Consider the following 22,257-nt stretch of genomic DNA (forward strand, 5'->3'; position numbering starts at 1 on the left):
ACCATGTCTCATTTCTCTGGGGTCTCATAAAGGCACGAACCCCATTCCTTAGGCCTCAATCACCTCCCCAAAGCCCCATGTCCTAATACCATCCTGGTGAGGGTGAGAATCCCAATACGAATTATGGGGGCCACAGGAAGGTGCCAGGTGGGCAAGGCTGACCGGGGCCCCTGCAAGATAATCTGGACAGCACTGCTGTCCTTAGGGGACAGAAAACGCCAGTGGGCCCGGAGGGCCGGGAGGTCCTGAAGGTGGCTCTGCTGGGTGGGCACCTGGACACTTGGCATGGCCAGCTCCCCAATCTCCTTGCAAGGACCAACAGGGCAGGACACCCCAGGTGGGAGGACAGGGAGCAAAGACACAGGAAGGGACAGTGCCCCTGGGAGGCCGGTGCTGTCTCTGCCACTCCTGCAGCTCGGGGCCTTGCCTCATCCTCAGCCCCTCCAGCCCAGGCCCACCTGAGCTTGGGACCCTGTGTCCCCCACCCTGGCATGCCCCCGGCCCCTGGGGCTGCTGGCAAATGTCTGAGGACCCACCGAGTGCAGGTGGAGACAGAGGGCGGAGAGGGACGGATGGACGGAGCGAAGAGGCGAGGAGTTATGCTGGGAGACCCCGGAAAGCAGGGCTTGCCTGGAGGTGCTGAGTGGGGACACTGGGCTGGGCACCGACTGGAGCCTCCTCCCTCTGGGCTCCTGTCCACTCTGTCCTCAAGGTGGAAGACACTGAGCCCTCGTCCAGCCCCTGTGGTGAAGCCTGGCAGGTGTCGAGTGGCACTGGTGTGGTGACATTGGGGGCTGAGGACACCCTGCAAGGTGGACGACGGGAGCTGTGCAGCCTGGCGAGGGAGGCGCTGCCAACCCCAGAAGGGCCCTCCTGCTGCTGCCCAGGGACGAGCAGGGTTGGGGCTACGTGGCCTGGGGAGCCCAGGAGGCAGGGCTTCGATGACGGCATGGGAGGGAGTGTGGCCAGGCAGAGGCCGACAAGCGCCCAGGACGGGGAGCCGTGGGCTGCACTCGGAGAGGGGTCTCCAAGCCCAGCTGGTTTGCCCAGTGTTCCCTGGTGCAGAGACAGTGAAAATCCTCCGGCTAGGGCCTCGATTCATGCTACTGACAGGAAGGATGGCCAGGATTTCTGAACACACTAGCAGGAAGCACGACAGCCAGGGACATTTAATCCATGGGGAGAACACACTGTGGCCTGGAGGGCAGAACACAGGGCAAGCAGAACCTGGGGCCTATGAGGGAGGAAGGGTGGCTGGGGATGGATTCCCTGTGAACGAGCTCCTCAGGGTCAGGGTCAGCTCCAGGATGGGCAGCATGCATGGGGAGGCCACCGTGAGGGCCCCACGAGGCCTCAGGTCAAGGCAGAGTCAAAGGCAGCTTTGTGCCCAGAGGGCCCAATCGGGCTGGCACATCTTCCCCAGGGGCACAAGGGACTGCCCTTGATGTCACCCAACCTGCAGGACCCCCAGGCTGGGTCCAGACCCGAGTCACCTCCCAGGCCTGGGCCAAGAGGACCCAGCTGTGGGGGCGAGGCTGCCCCGTGGTGGGAGCTGAGTGCCGGGGGGCAGGGCCCTCACCACCAGGAAGCTCTCCCTCCTCCCCGAAGTTCCCAAGGAACAGGGGCGGAAGCGGGCTGTCCAAAGCCACCTCGTGTTAGGAATGGAGGGGGCAGGCGGAGAGGGGACCTCAGTGATCTGGGAGCCAGCGCACCCCAGCGTGAGGAAGACAGAGGCCCTGTGGTCAGGCCTGGCCTTGTCAGTGCAGCCGGCAGCCAGAGGATGCCTCTTTTCGGGTTCTTGCCTTCAGTTTCTTCAGGCCACCATGGTTGGGGTCCACCAGGAGGCCGCTCTGGGCCGCTGTCCAGGCCTCTTCGTAGCGCTGTTCCTCCAGGCAGCGCTGCCCAAAATGCAGGAACACATGGGCAACAGGGGCCTGGCCTGGCCGCTCCCACAGGCTGCGCTGGGCCAGAGCAGGTGATAGCTCGAGGGCCCGGGTGAAGGCCCCCGCGGCCCCCTCCTTGTCCCTCAGGCCCAGCAGCAGGCGGCCCCTGGAACAGAAGTCCTCTGTCCGCACCTGCAGGTCACTGTCCCCGGCACCCTCCTGCAGCACGTGGTCCAGGTCTCCGAGGGCCCGGCCAAACTGCTGCAGCTCGCCCAAGCAGATGGCCCGCAGACGCAGGTGACAGGTAAGGCTGCCCCCAGCCAGGACAGCCAGAGAGCAGTAGCCCAACGCCTGCCCGGGCTGCCCTGCGCCTAGGAGGGTGCTGGCTTCCTGGGCCGCAGCCTGCACAGAGGACATGGAGGGAGGGGCCAGCGTCAGCCCAGGCCGCGGCCCCTCAGCCACGGAGCCCCTCTGCACAGCTGGTCTCTGCTGCCACCCTCCAAGGCTCCCGGGCCCTAGGACGGCACCAAGCTTGCCTCTGCCCGGCATGGTCCTGGGTGCCACTCGCTGCCCCAAGTTGGGCGTGGGGTGCCTCGCTGCACTAAGGGGTTCTCTCCATTGCCAACCCATGCCGGAAACAGTCGGGACAGCGACGGTCTCTCCTTGGCTCTCACTGGGGCTCCTCCAGCACCCCTAGCCCCATCCCGATGCCGGGCTTTCCGGACTCCGCCCTCTAGGCTGCGCGGAGTCGGAGCCGAGGGAAGAAGGTGTTAGAGGTATCAGGGCCCTGCGAGGGCCATGGGGGGTAAATAAACGAGGGCGCGGAAGCCCGACCCTCCCAGGCTGCCGCGGAGGGGCTCTGCGGCGCAGGCGCAGAGTGGCAGAGAGGCCGCCCGTGGGCGGGGCAGGCGCCACGCTGGAAGCGGGAAGGGAGCATTTCCGCTCCGCTTCCGGGTTGGCCCAAGTAGGTTGGCAACGTAGCTTTCCCCGTAGCCAAGCCCCCGTGGGGCTCGGGGACCTCTGCTCAGCCACCTCCCCGGGGTACCCTCCCAGCCCAACAGCGAACCCACCAGCTCCGACACCCCACCAGCACGCGCTATAATTTCGAGACCGCAGCTCGAGGCTCCCAGAGCCCCGAGACCTCGTCCAGCCAGGACATCCTGGCCTAGCCCGTACCCCTAGCTCTGAATCCTGGCCCAGCCAGCAGCCCCCGCCCGATCTACGACCCGCAGTGCTCTGAGACCCCCGCCCAGTCACCCCCCGCCCCTGCCTGGCTGCCAGGTTCTCAGAGCAACCCCTCCAGTCCCTTCGCTCAGAAACCTGCTCCCCAGCCAGGCTTCCTCTCCAAGCTCCCAGACCCCAGCCCCAGGCGGCCCTCCTTCCAGCTCAGAGCTCAATCGTCGAGACCCCAGCCCAGGCCTCTACTCTTGGGTCCGAGGCCTCTGTGCCCCGCCCCCTTCAGGCTCAGAGGCTTCGGGTCCCTCCTTAGAGCTCTGAGACCCCATCCTGGCCCCTCCTCTGAGTTCTAGGTCCTGCCCACACCATCGCAGCCTCTGGGTGCCTCTGCCGGGGCCACAGTGCTTTCCTGCAGGAGGAAGTACCCAACACCCCGTGGGCAGCGGCTTTCAACTGAAACACGCAGCGTGATTTGCTAAAATGCCTAGCATGCCCTCGTGTGGTTTGCCGAAACGCCTAGTGTAGTTTGTTTCCTGCTGGTTAATTGCTAGAACCCAGGAGCAGCGTGTGTGTGTGTGTGTGTGTGTGTGTGTGTGTGTGTGTGTGTGTGTGTGTGTGTGATCACTAGTGTGACCCTGAATCCCTCTGGTGTCAAAGTCTGCTCCTGGCCTGAGGTGGTGGTGGGATGGGCTTCCTGCCAGGCCAGGTGCCCCAGGCTCCCTCAGCCTCCCTCTGGGGAGAGGGACCCCCGCCCAGGTCACCTGTGGCTTACACTCCCCTTGCACAGAAGCTGGGAGGTCAGTGGGGCTATCCGGGCCACAGTGGCCAGAGCCCGTGTTCTCAGCTGGACTGGGACCCCTCACACCCACCCAGGCCCAGTGCACCAACCCACCAGTGGGGTGGGAAGAGCTACCTGGGTCCTGGGCCTGGGGGTCTGGAGCCCGTGGTATTAGGGAGGGGCCGAAATGGGGCTCTGTGGGCATCGTGCACACCTGGGTGAGGCTCTGCTGCTCCGAGGGCTGTAGGAGGCGCAACAGGAAGCTGAGGTCCTGGGCATCTGTCTCCGCCAGGCACTGCAGGTCCTGGGCAGCAGTGGCCACGTTTCCTTTCTTGAGCTGGAGCAGGCCCCTCCGGGCCCGGGCTGCTGCTGGTGGTGAGGAGGACTGTAGGGCTGGTTGCAGGTGGGCACGAGCCTCCTCATACCTGCCTGTAGGATCCAGGAAGGACCGTCAGTGTGAAGCTGAGGCAGAGGACACACAAGAGGTGGAACGTGCTGGCCAGAGACCCGGCTGATGGGCACTTAGCCCCAGGACAGGGCTGGCTGCACACTGGGAGTCCATGGTGGCTGTGTGGACTTCCTGCAGAACACCCCCCAACTCCAGGAGCCTGGGAAGGGCCAGCAGGTTCTGATCTTCCAAGAGGTCACCGCTGCCCCTGCTTCCTGCCTGAGCCTGAGAACGAGAGCCAGCCTGCCTGAACAGAGTGGCAGGGGTGGTGTGAGTGGTGCAGCAATTGCCCAGCTGCAGCTGATGTGGGCTGGCAGGGAAGACCACACCTGGCCCACCTGTGCCCAGGACAGGCCTGGCCCCTGAACCACTGCTGCAGACTGGCATGAGAGTGAGGGCTGAGTGGGAGCCCTTTGATAAAGCCCCTGCTCTTCTAGTTTCACGCCAGAGGAGAGGAACAGCAGCTCCACAGCAGGGCTCATGGGGATCTGCAGCCATGGGACTGGGGTGAAAGGGGCCCCAGGAGCTGCAGTGCAGGACTCTCTGTCTCGGTTTGCAGAAAGGAATACGGAGGGTCAGGGGTGGGGGGCAGACACTGTGTCCCTGCTCCTGGGTGACCCATACCCAGTGCTGTGAGGATGTCCACGAGGAGGATGTGCCAGCCTGGCTGTGAAGCATTGACTCTAATCAGCGCCTCCCCCATGGCAAGGAGGCCATGGGCAGCCTCGTCCATGAGGGGTGGCCTGCTGTTCAGCAGCTGGCTCAGGAGGGCCCGGCAGTGGGCATGGAGGCCCTGAGTGAGCAGCAACTGGGCTTCCGGCTTCAGAGAGTGGAGCTCAGGGACCACGGTCCCCGGGTCGAGCCTCAGGGCAGAGGCAACATCGTCTACAGCTTCCTGCAAGGGGAGAGGGCAGGGTGGGTGCAGGGACAGCAGGCAGAGGGCAGAGGGGGCAGCCAGCTGTCTGGGTCTCATCTTGGGGTCCTACAGGGACCCCGGAAGCTGGTTCCTGCCCCTATCTGCTCCCTGTGGCTGCAGTCCTGCCACTCCCTCCTGGTCAAGCATTTGGAGACCCCTGAGGTCCTTTACTGGTCTCTACCCCTCTGGGAGGCCAGACCCCGAATCCAGCCATCATCCCCTGGTTTCAGCCTCCCCAGGCAGCTGCCGTCTGCGGGTGGCCTGTCCACCCAGTGTGTAGGTCAGGAGCCCCTCCCAGTGCCTGGGCACCGGGGCAGAGGAGAAGGCCCAGTGTAGCATGAAAGCGTGTGAGAGGTGTGCAGGGCAGAGGGAAAGCCTGCCTGGGACTCAGTGCCCTCAGCTGGTGCCCTGACCAGGCCCTGGAAGCACACAGGACCTTGGTGAGCACTCAGTCAATCAACTGATCGGGGTAAGTCATTTGGCCAGCAAGGGGCCACTGTGGCCCTCTTCCTCCTCTGCTGGTGTGAATGTCCCATCTGCGTGTGCCTCTGTCTTCCCTTCCTACCTTTTTGGGGTTAATTTTTAGTGATTTAGTTTTATTCCTCTATTGGGCTTTGCCCATCTTTGAAGAGTTTTTGTTGTTACTGTGGAATTTTAGTTCTTTATGTATTCTGAATATTAATCATTTATCAGATACAAGATTTGTGAATATTTTCTCCTGTTGTCTTTTTACTTTATTCATAGTGTTCTTGGATGTGCAAGGTTTTAAAATTTTTCAGAAGTCCAATTTGTCTATTTTGTTGTTGCTACCTGTGCCTTTGGTGTCATACCCAAGAAATCATTACCAAATCCAATGTCCTGAAGGTTTCCCCTGTGACTTCTAAGATTTCTATAGCTTTGATTTTCCATTGAGATCTTTGATCCACTTTGAGTTCATTTTTCAAAATGGTGTGAGGTAAGGATCCAAATTCATTCCTTTGCTTGCGGTTTTCCCAGTGCCATCTATTGAAAGCATCTTTCTTTCTCCACAAATGGTCTTGGCATGCTTATTAAAAATCCTCTAGGGGCCGGGGATTCAGCTCAGTGGCACCACACCTGCCTCAAAAGTGCAAGGTCCTAAGTTTGATCCCTGGTACCAAAAAACCCGCAAAAAACAAAAACCAAAAAACTTAGTGGTTCTATATGTGAGGGTTTAGTTCTGGGCTCTCCATTCTTTTGGTCCATATGTCTGTCTTATGCCAATGTCACGCTCTTCTGATAATGGCAGCTTCATAGTAAGTTTAGAATTCAGGAAGACTGAGTCCTTCAACTTTGTTCAAGATGGTTTTGGTTCTTTGGGATCCCTTTAGACTCCATGCGAATTTTAGGAAGTTTTTTTTTTTTTTTTGGTACTGGGGATCGAACAAGGGACCTTGGGCTTGTGAGGCAGGCGCCGGAACCACTGAGCTAAATCCCCGGCCCTAGGAAGTTTTTTTTTTTTTTTATTGCTGTGAAAAACATCATTGGGATTTTGTAAGCAATACACTGAATGTGTAGATAACAGGGTAATACCAACAACAGTATTAGGTCTTCTAAGCCATGAATGTGGAATATATTTCCATTTAATTGTCTTTAATTTCTTGTAGCAATGTTTTGTAGTTTTAATCACAAATCTTTCTCCTCCTCAGTTAATTTTGAAATATCTTGTTATTTTTGAACTATTGTAAATGGAATTTTTTTTCAGATTGTTCATTGTTACTGTGTAGAATACAACTGTTTTTCATGTGTTGGCTCCGTGTCCTGCTACTTGGCTGAACTCACTTATTGGTTCCGACAGTTTTTCATAGACTTCAGGGTCTTCTATGTATGAAATCTGATCATCTGGAACATGGATACTTTTACTTCTTCCCCTCCAGTTGCATGTCTTGTATTACTTTTCCTTGCCTACATGCTCTGGCTGGGACGTCCTGTCCTGTGTTTAGTAGGAGTGGCCAGTGTGTCCCCTTCATCCTGTTAACTTCCTGCACTACCCTGGTCAGCTTTTACGTGCTGTGCCATCCTGAGTCCCACAGCCAAGTCCCACTTGGCCGTGGTGTGTAAGCCTCTCACTGTGCTTCTGAGGCTGCTCTGCTAGGGTTTCACTGAGGGTTTCAGCACCAGTGTCTGTAACTGCTATTTGTCTATACTTTTCTTTTCTTGTACCACCCATCTGGTTTTGGAGTAGGGTATTGTTGGGGTCAGAAAGACTCGGGAAGTGTTCTCTTCTCTTCCAGTTTTAAAGAAAAGTTTGAGAAAGATTGGTGTTAATTCTTTGAATGTCTGGGGAATTCACCAGTGGAGCCCTTGGGTCCAGAGCTTGTCCTTTTTTTTTTTTGCCTTCAATCAGATTATTATTTTTCTTTTCTTCTTTAAAAATTAATTTTATTGGTACATTTTAGGTATAGAATATGACATTCATCATTGGGAATTTACACCTTTACATAATCTCTCTTGGCTCTTATTTTTTCCCCATTTCCCGGCCCTCCCTTTACCCCCTCCATCCCTCCCTATTTACAAAGACTTTGTTTCCATTTTTTCCTTTTCTGATATTAATTCCATTTCCTTCTTTCCTTTCCTCTCCCCCTCCCACTTCCCCTTTGCCCCTTTTCCTCCTATTTCACATTATCTATTATGCCTTTTAGTCCTTATTTACACTTTTAGTTTCTCACACCAGAGAAACTATTCGGTATTTATACACATGTCCTATTTATTTCACTGAAGAGTACTGCCTCAATGTGCATCCATTTAGCTATAAATGTCTCTAATTTCTCATTTTTTATGGCTGAGTAGTACTCCATTTTATAAAAAAACCACATTTTCTTTATCCAGTCTCCAGTTGATGGGCAATTGAGCTGCTTCCAAGTTTTTCATAATAGCATCCAAGAAACTGAAATACCTAGAAATCAACCTAACTAAAAAAAAAAAAAAAATCAAAGACCTCTTCTCTGAAAACTATAGCAATCTGAAAAGAGAGATTGAAGATGATATCAGAAAATGGAAAGACATCCCCTGCTCCTGGGCAGGAAGAATCAACATAGTGAAAATGGCCATACTTCCAAAACTGCTATATAGATTCAATGCAATCCCAATTGAAATCCCAGCAGCATACTTCACGGACCTTGAGAAAACAATCCAAAAATTCATTTGGAACAAGAGACCCAGAATAGCAAAAGCAATTCTAGGTAATAGAGACATGGCAGGGGGTATTACAACCCCCAACTTGAAACTATACTACAAAGCTACTGTGATAAAAACAGCATGGTACTACTGGCAAAGAAACAGACCCGAGGACCAGTGGAACAGATTAGAAGACACAGAAACAACTCCAGACACACTCAGCCACCTCACCTTCGACAAAGGAGCCAAACATCCTCACTGGAGGAAAGAGAGCCTCTTTAATAAATGGTGCTGGAGAAATTGGGTTTCAACTTGCCAAAGATTAAAACTAGATCTATATCTCTCACCATGCATGAAACTAAAATCGAAATGGATTAAAGATCTAAATATTACAACAGAATTGCTGAACTGGCTGGAACAGAGGTTAGGTAGAACTCTTGAAGACATTGGTGTGGGAAAAGATTTTAGGAACAGAACCTCAGTTGCCTGTGAATTAGCATAATCAACAAGACAGAGCGTGTTTTCTTTGGGAGATTTCTGATCTCTGATTCAGTTTTCTACTAGTCATGGGTCTACTCAGATTCTATTTCTTCATGACTTAGTCTTGGCAGGTTTTGATTCTTTGTTCAAGTTTGCTCATTTCATCTGGGTTATCCAGTCATTCACAATGGTCCTTTATAAGCCCTTTCATTTCTGTCGTCACTTTGGTAGTCATGTCTCCATTTTCATTTCTGATTCTTGTAATTTGAGTTCTCTCTCTCTCTCTCATCCATCTAGCTGAAGGTTTGTCAATTTTGATTTTTTTTTCAAGGAATCAGCTTTAGGTTTCATTGATTTTCTCCACTGTTTTTCTATTATCAATTTTGTTCACCTGTGCTTGAATCTTTATTATTTTTTTGTTAGCTTTGAGTTTAGTTTGCTCATCTTCTAGTTCCTTAAGTTGTAAATTTAGGTTGGTAAATTGAGGTCTGTCTTGGGTATTTTTTTTTTTTTGGTACCAGGGATCGAACTCGGGTCCTTGTGCTTGCACAGCAGGCAGCAAAACCACTGAGCTAAATCCCTGGCCCTCTTGGGTTTTAATCTAAGCATTTGTAGCCCTAAGATTCTCCCTTTGCACGCATGGTGGTGTCTCATGAGTGCGGGTGAACTGTTTTTATTCATCTCCCCATATTCTCTGGTTTCCCTTGTGATTTCTTCTTTGATCAATGGCTTCACACCCCCTCCTTCTATAGAAGAGGAGACTGAGGCATGAAGAGAAGCAGTTTGTCTGGGGTTCCCTCCCAGGGCCTGGGCCCATGTCTGTGCTTGGGAGAAGCCCAGGGGGAAGACACAGCCCCTACATGGGTGCCCCAAGGCCAGAGCAGGCAGCATACAGGGTAGCTGCAAACAAGGAACGTCCCACAAAGAGAGTCCCACCCATGTGAATGGGATCTCTCTTCCCACCAGCCTGGTCCTCAACATTTTATTTTTAATTGCTGCAGTTTCTATAGAATGTCTTAAATGTGGGATATCTCACTTTAAATCTGAGTTCCATGGACTCCATTGCTATGCCCGTGGCAGACATGACTAATCTATGCCAGCACTCATTCCTCTGTACCTGTCCTATAATCCCTTTTCAACACAGGAGTCCGTGTATCCCCCACCAATGTAGCCAAAGTGACACTTCAGGCCTTCTGGCCCCATAGTCACCCTGAGGGCTTGCATGTCTATCCCTGCACACTGAGGTTTGGACCATGGAAGGGCAGGACTCTCAGAAAGTGGGTGTACGGGGATGCAGCTCCCACTACCTGCAGTGCAGGTTGGGAGGACAACATGGGGATCCAATGGGTACCTTGCTGCTGGGGATGGCCTGGCCATCACCTGCAGGTGGAGAAGGAGATGGTGCCCTCCCCCAACCCCCACCCCGGCACCTGCAACTGGTCCAGGGCCAGGTACAACAGGGCACGTCCGCAGAGGGCTAGCACATTCCCTGGCTCGGCCCGCAGCACGGAGTTGAAGTCAAACATGGCAGTCTTCTTCTGGCCCAGGAGCCCGTAACAGCGGGCTCGGACCAGGAGGGACTCGCTGGCTTTACTCCCTGCAGGAAGAGAGTGGTTAGGGCACAGCGTCCCCTGATGCCCAACCAGGACTGCACGCTCCACCAAGGGACAGGGCTGCACAGGGCAGGCACATGCCAGGGAGGGTGCAAGGCAGCACCCTGTGCCTGATGCCCCAGGTTGGGTGCAAGGTGCCCTTTGAGGGTGGCCCCCACCCTGTCTACTCTGTGGTCCTCAATCCCCTGTTCCCATGCAGCTGGGGCAGGTGGGAGGCCCTACCTGCAGCGAAGATGGCCAGAGAGAGGTAGGCAATGGCTTCCCGGGTGTGGGCCCCACTGTCCGCCCCACACGGCTGTGTTCGCAGGATGCTCAGGGCTCTCGAGTGGCAGTGGCCCTGTAGCAACTGCCGGTCCTCATGGCTAAAGATGTCCAGGGTGGGCTGGAGGCAGGCTGTGTCCCCGGTCTGGACCACCTTCTTCACCAGCTGGGGGACAGAAGCAGAGTCGCCACCTCTGTTCCCTTTTCCCCCTTGCTGTCCCCACAGCTTGCATTGCCCCAGCTGGGCCCTCACTCTGTCCCAGGAGCCCAGGGGCCTCCTGTCTCTTCTAAGCACTAAGACTTGCTGAAGTGCAGCCATGGCCATTTGAGCCTTTGAAGGTAATTCATCTCTCTGTCTCCTGGTGGGATGGGGGCCCCAGAGGTCAGGGACTGTCCCCAGCTTAGGATGCAGGAAAAGACAGGACCTCTATCCCTGACCTTGGCCACTTCCTGTGTCACAGGAAGCAAAGACCCGCCTTGGTGACCCCAAGGGGAAGGGAACCAAATGATAAGCACCAGGAAGGGGCTTTCAGGTCATCAAAGGACAGAGGCTCAGGGGTTGGAGCCCAGGTTAGGTCGGCAGGGTCAGGCTGTGCTCTGGGTGGTTGAGACCCCTGGGTGGCTCTATGGGAAGGCTTCTGGGGTGGCCTCAAGTCCTGGAAAGAGTAGGGTGGCCTCCTTCTCACCCTTTCCTTCCAGGACCCTGGGTGGGGTTCGGATCCCAGACCAGACCAGGGGTGGTGGTGAGGGGGCTGGCAGGTCCCTCAGCTTGGACGCCAAAGCCTCAACTTCCCCAGCATCACCTGCTGACTGTCGTGCAAACAGAGCTGCTGTACCTCTGAAGTTGTGAGGCTCTGCCATCCTGGGAGCAGGGGTCCCTGGGGACAGGCAGAGGGTGAGGGCCTAGGGCCCAGGGCCCCTCTGCTGCCCAGTCCCCAACCCAGGGCAAGATCAGGGCCAAGCCTGGTTTGCGTGGGGGCTTGGGAGAGGCTCAGCCTGTGTTCAGTGTTGGGCCTTTATCTTCATAACACAGCCAAAGTGAATAGGAAGTACCCGCTGCGTGCAGAAAGTGAGCCGAGCCCCAGGGCACCTGCTGCAGCTCGGTCCCATGAGCACTTGGGAGAGCGGGCACTGAGGAGGAGGCTGAGGGTCACAGGAGTGAGCCTGCGGCTGTGCTAGAGCCAGGGCTGAGCAGGGTTTGCTGTAGCGTGCAGAGCAGGGCTCTGGAAGGCCTGGTGTCCTCAGCAGAGCTGGGCCCCGTGCCCTTCTCCCTGCTGCAGTCACCCTGGCCTTCTCACCTGGTTGGCATCATAGGAGAAGCCCCTGTGCAGCTGCAGCAGGGCCAGCCGCACCAGCACCGCCGCTGCCTGAGGCCTCCGGGACAGGGCCACCAGCAGGGACTTGTGGGCATCATCCGGGCGGCCCAGGCGGTACAGGGCATCGGCCGCCAGGAGGCGAGAGGCCTCGTCCTCTGGGTCCAGCTCCACCAGCAGCGTGGCCAGCTGGTGCACACCACAGGCATCCCTGTGGTGAGAGGGGCTGCATGTGGGCGGGCTCCTTCCCCACCCCTCCAGCTGCTCAGGAGGCTGGATGGGAACCTCTGGCCACCTCTTCCAGCACACCCCCTTGGTCCTCACCTCTGGCTTGGGTCTCTCTGCCACCCTACAGGCACCTTACAGAAGGAGGAACTGAGGCAGAGTGGTCAGTGGATGGCTGACCCCTAAGCAGACCCAGCCTCAGTTTCCTTGTCTGCAGAAACACAGATTAACACTTGGGCTGTGCAGGCTCAGGGGTGCTGTTTACAATCAGGCAGCTCTTGGAATGTTAGCTAATGAGCTCCCACTGTGAAAGCAGCAAAGGTGACAGTTCCCAGAATACAGAACAAATGCAGACCGCAGGCACTGCAGAAATGCAAGCTCTTCTTCGGGGCCCCAAAGCAATACCAGGCGACCCAGGAAGTCAAGGAAGCCAGGGTGTGGGTGAATGGGTGGACATCAAAGATGCCTCAGGAGGCCTCCGGTCCCCATCCCTTGTTAGGCTGCCTTCTTGCCGACTCTCCCAGGAACGCAGAACCCAGCAGTTGGAGACTCACCCTGGAGATGGGGCCGGGAGGGGAGCCAGGGCCAGGAGGCTGCACCTGGGGCACGGTGGGCGGCGCCTGAAATCAGGGGCCCTATGAGGTCCGGGAACTCCATGCCTCAGTCTTAAGCACAAAGCATTGCGGACACAGGATGTCCCGAACCGAGTCCCCCTAGGAATGGCGAAGGATCCAGGCTAGACCGGGCAGTGCAGACTAGGGAGGTGACCAGATGGGACAGCGAGCTGTTCTGAGACTTGATAAGAAAGGAAAAGTTTCATGATCTGTTCTGTTAAAAATACAGAATATAAACTGGACATACAGGGCCAACTCCATTCTATGAGATAGGGTTAAAAAAATGTTTTTTTTTGGTACCAGTGATCGAACTCTGGTCCTTGCGCTTGCCAGGCAGGCGGCGGAACCACTGAGCTAGGTTTTTATATGCACCGAAAGAAATGGCTAGAAGGAAATGTTAACAGTGGGCTGGTGGCCGAGTTTTACTTTTTCCTCTCCGTTTAAACTGCTGGGTTTCCGTGTTCACCCCCAGTGCATCACGTTCTTTTGAGGCTGAGGATCTGGAGACCTAAGACTGGGGCCGAGACTAACCCCGCCACTGTGCCTCAGTTTACCCATCTGTAAGACAGGAGGAAGCGCGCCCCCGCCCCTCTGCCCCGCCGAGCACGAGGCTGTTCTCACCCTTCCTGCTCCCCGGGCCCGTGCGTGTCCGCAGCCCGGCTCCGGCAGCCCAGGCCTCGCGCGAGCAGCAGCATTTTGCGCCCCTCCTCCCGCAGCACGGTCCGCAGCAGCCCCCGCTGGTTCCAGGGCACCAGGGCCTTGGCGGCCAGCAGCGCCTCCTCCGGCCGCAGGCGGCACGCGGTGACATAGTCTAGCGCGCCCAGGAACTCGCGGCCCGTCAGCACGCGCACGAGCCCGCGGCCGCACAGCGCGCGCACGCAGCCCTCAGGGCCCGGCTGCCCGCGCGCCAGCACCTCCTGGAAGTCCTCGAGCGCGCGCCCCGCCTCGCCCGCGTGCAGCGCGCAGAAGCCTCGCAGCGCCAGCAGGGGTGCGTGGTCCAGCGCTCGGTCCCCGGTGCGCCGCGGCCGCAGGAGGCGCTCGCACAGCGCGCGGGACCCCGACACGTCCCCGGCCAGCAGGAGGCCCTCAGCCAGGCGGGTGCCCAGCTCGGGTCGCGCCCCGACCGGCGCCACGCGTAGCAGCACGCGGAGCGCGCGGGTCACCGGGGCCAGCAGCTCGCGGCCCACGTCCTCGCGGAGCTCGGGGCGGCCTCGCACGGCCTCCTGGAAGCGGGCAAAGCCCCAGTCCGCGGCCTCCTGCACCTGGGCCCGCAAGCGCCCCTGGTCATCCGCCGACAGCACTGCTTGGAACTGGCGCCGCGCCGTGCGCGGACTCTCGCTGAAGGCCTCGTGCAGGTCCCGCAGCACGTCCGAGGCCCGGCCGCCCGCGAGCGAGGCTGCCGCTGCGCGGGTGACCAGCAGGGCGGCCCGGCGCTCACCTGGGGAGAGAAAGAGGCGCTGATCCCGCATGGTGAACCCTCTGAAATACCGCTGGGGTGTCTCCCTGGGACCCCAGGAGCCGGGACTGGAGCTCTCCCCAAGTCCACCGGTGACCAGACAGGATCAGAACCAGGCCCACGACAGGGATGGGCAGCAGTGGCCCCCGCAGGGTGTCCCAGTTTTATTACCTTTCAGCCCCGATGGAAATGTATGTACACTTTCTTTCCCCTCACACTGCATGGTGGATTTTAGGACTGAGTTTCCTCTTCAGGGATTTAACACCCCCCCTCCCACCAAGGTCAGAGCTAAGGCCTGACTGACCTGCGTGGGCCATTGCTCCTGGGCACCTTTGTTCCTGTCTTCCTGGGTCCCTGGGAGGGGGACTCAATGTTTCCCTCTCTGAAACACAGATCTCCCCATCCTGTCCAAGAAAGGGGATGATGCATACCGTGCCACTGATCCGGTGATCAGGGCGCTTCCTGAACCTCAACATGTCTGTTTCCTTTCCTGAAGTAGGGTGGGGATTGTAAGTCTACACCTTGCAGGGTCCTGAGGGTTAATTGTAAGCACAGTGTCACAGAGGGAAGGGAAAAAAACATGTTGTACCCTGAGACAGACCAATGAATCAATCAACCAGTGAACCAACAAACTAATGAACCATCTATTCATCCCACCATCCAACCAACCAACAGACCAATGAATCATCAAACCACCCAACCAATGAACCATCCATTCAACCAACGAATCATCTTAACCAACCAACGAACTAACCAATTGACCATTAACCAACCAACTGATGAACCACTGAACTGACCAACCAACCATCAGCTAAGCAACCAACCACTGAATTAACCAACCAATCATGCAACCAATGAACCATCAAAACAACCAACCAACCAGCTAGCCAGCCAACCAACCAACCAACCAACCAACCAGTCAACCACCAACCAACCAACCAGAGTTCCCTTGTCTAGTTGTGGTGGTTGATCACAGGGTCACCCTGCCTGGTCCTGGTGGTTAAAGCCAGGAATGTTGAGCCCTCCGTATCACCTGTGGACTCAAACAGAAATGCCTGTAGCCCTGAGTTTTGCAATAGTTCGTGAATCTAAAGAGTTACAGCAGGAGGAGAGCCCCTGGGGCCAGTGGGGAGCTAGTTACTCCCATGAAAATGTGGTCTCTCTCTTTCTAAGACTTTAATTACACACAGTAGGTTCCTTGATATTGTCCCACAGGTCACCAAAGCTCGGCTGATTTTTTTTTTTTTAGTTTTTGTATCAGATCATTCACTTTTGCTGATTTTTCTTTCTCCGTTATGCTGATTTCGTTCATTTTAGCTGTTACACTTTTCAGTTCTAGGATTTCCATTATGTTCTTTTTCTCCTCTTCCTCCTCCTCTACTTCCTCTTCCTCTTCCTTCTCTTCTTCCTCTTCCCTAGGGTGAAGCTCCGAGCATGCAGACCTCCCCTCACACAGCCCCACCTTCCCAGGCTCAGTTTATGGTTTTGCCTGAGTGTGGCTACTGTCCAGTGCCTTCAGGTAGCTGCTTTTGCTGTTTTATCCATTTGTGTGATCATTACCTGCAGGACGTGTATCCAGTCAAGCTATTCCATCTTTACTGGCAGCCAGATCTTCTATTTTTAAATTTAACAGTGTTGACAACCCAGGGAGGGTACATAAAGTGCTATCCCATTGTTTAATTTTCATGTTCCCAATTACTCATGAGGTTCATTAATTTTTCCCAATCTGGTGGGTAGAAAGAAAATAGTTTCTCATTGTTTTAATTAGCATTTGTCTCATTACCATGATGGTGAGTATTTTTCACATGTTTTATTAGCCATCTGTGTTTCCTGTTTTGGGAAATGTTTTTGCCAATTCTTTTATTGGATTTTTCTTATCAATATGAAGGAACTCTTCAATTACTCTGCATACTAATTTTTTCTCATTATATATTTGGAAGTTATTTTCTCTCTGGGGATTGTCCTTTCATTTTCTAGAGTTAGGGCCAAAACAGAGCTTCAGAATTTTAATAAAATCTAATGTGTCAAATTTTTTTTATTGTTTCCACTTTTTGTATCTTAAGAAGTCCAACTGTACATCATGATATTCCCTTGTATTTTCTTTTAGGAACTAAAATTTAGCATTCATATAACCCACTGGGAATTTAGTTTTCTGCATAGCATGAGGCAGGAAGTGAGCATGATCCCTTGAATAGTGGTCCTCTGTTTCCCCTAGAGTTTTGCAGTGCCCACTCTGTCATGTGTGAGGTTTTAGATATGTGTGGGTCTTGCTGGACTCACTTCTTTTCTTGATCTTTCTATCTGTCCCGTAAGTCGACAAACATCTGTGCTGATTAGGGTCACTCTGTTCACTGGTAGAGCAAGTTCTCCTCCTGTCTCCTTCCCTTTCCCTTTCTGCCTCTCTTCCTCTTCCTCCCCTTTTTATGTCTTAATCATTATTGACCTTTTGGTCTTTATTATAATATCAAATCCTTCTGAATGGTGTACATTGCACATCTTTGTATTTATATAGGTATTCCATTTTAATAGTTTGTTAATTTTCTCCATAAAATCATGTGACTTCAAACAATTATTTTCTCCTGCCATGGTAAAATAATGTATTTTAAAGTGGTAGCATTTCTTTTTGTTCCTGGAGTTGATACATGTAAATGAATTTGGAAATCCTATTGAATTTTTTTACTAAGTTTTTTACTAGTACTTTTTGGTTGTGTTCTTTGAGGTTTCTAGAAAGCTAGTAATATTATCTGGACTTTCTAGCCTGTGTGTTCTGTTTTCTTATCATAGTGCTTTGGCTTGGATCTCTAGTATAGTGATGACAAATGGGAGAGTGGCCAGCTGCCTCATTACTGGTTTGATTTGATTGGTTGATTTTTGGTGATACTGGGGACTGAACCCAGGGCCTTCACACTGAGCTACATCTTCAACCCTTTTAAGTTTTTTTCTTTTTAACCTTGAGACAGCGTCTTGCTAAGGCTCTAAGTTGATCCTCCTGCCTTAACTTCCCAATGTGCCACCATGCCTGGCTTCATTATTGGTTTTAAATGGAAGACTTCTAAAATGTCACCATGAAGTATAATATTTATGGCGGGGTTTTTAATAGATGTTATCTTTTTCAATTAAGTAAGTTTTCTTCTACTCATGGGTTCTTAAATTTTGGGGGGTGATAAGTATCATAAAACACTTTGTAGGGCTGGGGATTTAGCTCAGTGGTTCTGCTGCCTGCCTCACAAGTGCAAGGTCCTGAGTTCAATCCTTGGTACCAAACCAAACCAAACAAAACACAAAAACACTTTGTAAATCTATTGCAATGATCATATGTTTTTCTTTATTCTATTATTGAATTTGTTGAGTTACATTATTATGAAACCATAAAACTCTTAAGTCCTGCATGATTTAACTGAGTTTTGGCTGAAACTTACATCCTAGCCAAGATATGGAGCCAAAGTGTCCATCAATAGACAAATGGCTAGAGAAAACGTGGCATATACACACATTGGAATACCATTAGGCAGTTACAATTAGCAGGAGGAATAAGTTCTGGTGTTATTCCAAAGTAGAGTGGTTTTAGACAATGATGATGTGCTGTATATTTCAAAATAGGTAGAAGAGAGGGTTTTGAACATTTCACAAGGAATAAGCGGTAATGTTTGAGGTGATATATAGGCTAATGACTCTGATGACATAATGTATATATGTATCAAAAAATCATACTCTACTCTGTAAATTTACACAATTACTATGTGATAGTTTAAGAAAGAAACCAATGCTTTGGGCCAGTTAGCAGTTGTAGCAGTTAACTACTGCTGCGTAACAAGCCACCACAAAATAGCCTAAAACAACCTTTCCTATTGCCATGGTTCTCCCGTCTGGGCTGAGCCAATATGCGTGGTTCCTCCGTCGGTCTGGCCTGGGCTCACTGCGGGCTGGACAGAGCAGGTGGGTCCTAGAGGTCTTGCTCCAAGTGTGTCCTCAGAGCCTCTGCTGTAGTTTGGAGATGCTTCCCCCAAGGCTCAGGAGCTGAAGCTCAGTGCCAGCCTGGGTGCTCCTGGGAGGTGTGCAGCCTTCAGGAGATGGAGGCCTCCTGGAAACTTCTGGTCACTTGAGGTTTGGGCTGGAGGGGTGGGACCCTGGGCCTCCTCTTGCACTCGCTTTCCCAGCCATCATGAGGGGAGCAGCTTCTCCACCACACCTCCGTGCCACAGCGTGCCACCTCACATGGCCCCAGAGCCACCGTGTCTCCCAGCCATGGTCTGCCATCTCCAGAACAGAAGTGAAACAAACCTCTCTCCCGAAGTTGAGAGCTTCAGGCATTTTGTTGCAGCAACAGAAAGCTGACGGGCACAGCCTCCTCCCCTGGCACTGGGAATGGTCCAGAGTGGTGCCCCACACAATGTCACCTCCACCATATCCCACTGGTCCAGAAGTCACAAAGCCAGGCCTGCTTCTGCTCTTGCCAGAAATAGTTGTGATCCATGGACGCACTTCTCACCTGCCCTGCTGTTTTTATGCAGAGCCTCAAATGAGCAAGGGATGGTACTCCAGGGGGCAAGCCCTCGAGGAGCCATAGCACCACATGCCTCCTTACTGGGTGCCAAGATTTGTGAGTTACAGTTGGGTTCATCCCGTACACTGTCATCACATGTGTGTGTCAACGTGTGCCCAGCTTGTTGTGGGAGCATTCACTTCTTCACTTCCCATGATGACCATATTTGTGTTGGGGATTGGTGACATGGTGGCCTCCTGATGTGGTGGCACGGTCTCACTGACATGTGATTCCTGGTGAAGGCAGGCCCTGCCCATCCACGTGGGAGCCACACAGGCACGGACACACTTCTGGCAGCCTCCCCAGGGCTGGTCTTTCCTTGCACACTCCTTTTCTCAGGCGGTAGCTCTGGGGGTTCTGGGCTTCTGCAGGGTCTCCACTGTGGCTCCCCAGCATGTGCCCCAGCCCTGCACAATCGTTCAAGAGGAAGATGCCTCTGCCCCGGTTGTGGCTGCCTGGCCCAGTTCTGGCTATGTTAACTTGTCCTTGGGTGCCCTCCTCTCCAGAAGTGCTGGCATCTTTGTTACTCCATTGAGCGTTTTCTGGTAATTACACTGTGGGGAGTGGGCTCAGGGCATCTGGTCTGATTTAGTCCCAGGAACAAATTGCCCCACTCACTTTCCAGTGCCACTGGCCTGGCTCCTCCCACAGCCCTGTGGGGTCACACTAATGTCGTGCTGTGGGCCCAGCCCTGGTGACGTCCCGGCCTCTCCAAGCACAACCTGCCTCTTTCTGTCCCTCAGATGCCCTCAAGGTCAACCGTTCCAGCTGTGCCCTCCAGAGCGGGGCCAGATGAACCTTTCCTCTCACAGCCTGGCCATCTGAGGCTCTGCGTTATAGAAGCAGAAAGCTGACCACACACGGGACGTTGGAAACCCTGACACCCCGTCTGCCTTCGGCTTCTCCCCTCAGTCCAGGTCTAGCTTCATTCTCAACCCCTTCTCCATCCGTACCTTGCCACCCTTAGCTCTGTCCATGCTCTTGTCCTTTCTACACAGGGAGCGCTCATGCCCGCTGGTTCAGTGCAACACTTTCTCCCAGATATGAAGCCCATGGTCTCTCTCCTGAGCCACGACCCCCAGCCCCTCAACCCTTAAGCTCTCCCAGCTCCTAGTCTCCTAGTCTCTCAGACCCCCAGAGCCCCAGATCGCAACAGGTTCTGCCCTCCCTCTGGTTCCGAAGGTACATTCCGCACATCAGCTAGAAGACGCTAAGCACAAGTTCCGAGCACCCACCCACTGCTGTTTCAAACCTTCAGTGGCTCTGAGGGGAAAACCGAAGCCCCTCGGAGGCCAGCAGGACTCAGCCCAGCTGGCCTTTGCAGCACTCCCCACCCTGTCCTCCCAGCAGCCACCCTCGTCCATCCGGTGGCAAGGATGCTCCAACCTCGTCTTCCCTGGACCTTGGCAGCCTGTCTTCTCTGCTGGGGCCTCTAGTCTTGGCTCGCTCCTCCCTGAAGAGCCCCATGCCCTGCGGAGCAGTGCCTTTCCCAGTCCATTTTCAAAGTGAGGCTTGGGTTCGACCCTCCCAGAAGCTCAGTAGGGCAGGGCCGACTGTCTTGTCACTCTGGTGTCCCTGGCACCAGCATACCTCACCCCGGCAGGACTTAACTGTGGCTGGAGCACCCATCACCCTGGCCCTAGTGGGAGGCTGTGACTTGCTCTCCTACCTTGGGGTCCGCTGCCCGTCGGGTCAGACTGCAGGGCCTGGCTGCACATGGCCAAGCAGTCCTCATACCTGCCGAGGAGGAGCAGGTTGTCAGGAGACGGGGTGTCGCGCCAGGGGCCCCTGGGGTCCAGTGCAGCCAGGAATTCCTGGCAGTCAGTGTCCTGCCGGCTGGCGCTGTCTGTGGCCTCTGCATGGCCTGAGATGTGGCTCCGCAGGGTGCTGAGCAGTGTGGGGAGGTAGGGCTGCTGGTGGGTGCGGATGAAGGCCACTGTGCGGCTGGTGCTCGAGGCGAAGGCCTGGAGGTAATCGGCCACACCCTCGCCCACCTGCTCCCCGGACAGGATGCGGGCCAGGGCGCGGGTCAGCTGCAGCTCCAGGGCCTGCTGCGAGTGGGCATCCAGCAGGGCATCGCAGCGCTGCACCACCTCCCTGTGGTGCCCGCGGGCCAGCAGGCTGGCCAGCAAGTGCAGGACCGCGGCTGGGTGGTCGGGGCAGAGGGCCCCCAGGAAGGCGGAGGCCAGGGCCCCTGTCAGCGAGACCACCGCCATGCCATCCCAGTGGACAGCCGGGATCTGGCTGTCCCCGCGGCACCAGGCCTCCAGGGTGGCCACCACGGGTGCCCCCTGGGCCTCAGCCAGTGCTGCCCGCACGTTCCTTACGGCTGAGGAGGGGTGGCAGCTGAAGGCGGCCAGGTAGAAAGCCGTGGCTAGGCGCGGCTCCCCCAGAGCCAGGCGCTGGTCCCCCTCACGGCAGAGGCAGGCCACGAGCTCCTGGGCCGACATCATGCCTGTGGCATCTGCAGGTCCATGCCTGGTCCTCACGGGCACCCTGGAGGAGGGCGCTGTGGTCAGCGTTCAGCCCCTGACCGCAGCTTCTCCTCCCATGGAGTGCAGGGCGAGTGTGACCCTGCCAGTGATCCATGACCTGGACCCTGTAGACATCGGGGTGGCCCTCAGCTGCCTGTCTTCACTACGGGGTGTCTGCCAGGGCCTCTAGACCACGTTCCCCACCCTGGCACCTCCCGCCTCTGCTTCCGCCTGGGCAGACTGGGACACAAGGCTCCCGGTGGGTCGCTCTCTGAGGCCAGGGGCTGGAGGAGATGAGTGGGCTGGGGGGTCAGGGACTCCAGCCAGGGCAACCTGAGGGTTGACCCCTGGCCCAGGTGGCCCTGGCCAGGGCACCTGGCTCTCCCCGCCCTCCCAGCAGCACAGGGCTCCCCAGCAGGGCGACACCAGCAGCTTTCCAGGCCCCACCAGGGCCGTCTCTGCCTCCTGCTCACACTGGGGGATACGGACCAGGCTGGGGCGCTTGGGGCACCTGCCTGGCCCTGGTGGGGCGGGGTGATTCTGCCCAGCACCACTAGGCTCTGTTCTGGAGTGGGGTCCTGGGGACCAGCCCTGCCCCCCTCCTGACCTGGGGCCCAACTTCTCAGGACCCCTCCCTCGTCTCTGTGCTGGCTCGAAGGAGCCCTGACCCTCCCCGGCAGGGCAGACACCCAGTGCACACACCCTCTCTTCAGGACACTCACCCTTGCCGGTGGCTTCAGCCCAGCCCGATGTGCCCTGGGGAAGGGAAGGGCCCTGGGTCCCCAGTCCTTCTTGGCCAGCCTGGGCTGCAGTGGGCTCCTGTAGATGCCTGGCCTGGGCAGCACTGGCCGGGGTGGCAGATCCTGTTTCCTGGGAGAGCGTCAACACCCTTTCAGCCTGGCTGCTCCACAGTGCCCCCTGTGGCAGGAGGCCCAGGCTGAG

General features: G+C 55.3%; 1 protein-coding gene across 1 annotated transcript; it reads right to left on the bottom strand.

The window, feature by feature from the left end:
- Nucleotides 1-1,154: 1,154 nt before the first annotated feature.
- Nucleotides 1,155-22,176, bottom strand: Ttc34 (tetratricopeptide repeat domain 34). Its single transcript, XM_004863782.4, has 9 exons — nucleotides 22,038-22,176; nucleotides 20,511-21,337; nucleotides 13,464-14,280; nucleotides 11,989-12,214; nucleotides 10,652-10,856; nucleotides 10,247-10,413; nucleotides 4,910-5,180; nucleotides 4,052-4,266; nucleotides 1,155-2,285 (listed from the first exon to the last, which is right to left on the bottom strand). Exons 2-9 carry the CDS (start codon nucleotides 21,292-21,294, stop codon nucleotides 1,758-1,760), a joined length of 3,213 nt encoding a protein of 1,070 aa, XP_004863839.2. The 5' UTR covers nucleotides 21,295-21,337; nucleotides 22,038-22,176; the 3' UTR covers nucleotides 1,155-1,757.
- Nucleotides 22,177-22,257: the final 81 nt, after the last annotated feature.

This window comes from Heterocephalus glaber, unplaced genomic scaffold (assembly GCF_053883595.1).
Source record: "Heterocephalus glaber isolate CG9 unplaced genomic scaffold, H.glaber_assembly_v1.0 deba00001447, whole genome shotgun sequence".
Taxonomy (NCBI): Eukaryota; Metazoa; Chordata; class Mammalia; order Rodentia; family Bathyergidae; genus Heterocephalus; species Heterocephalus glaber.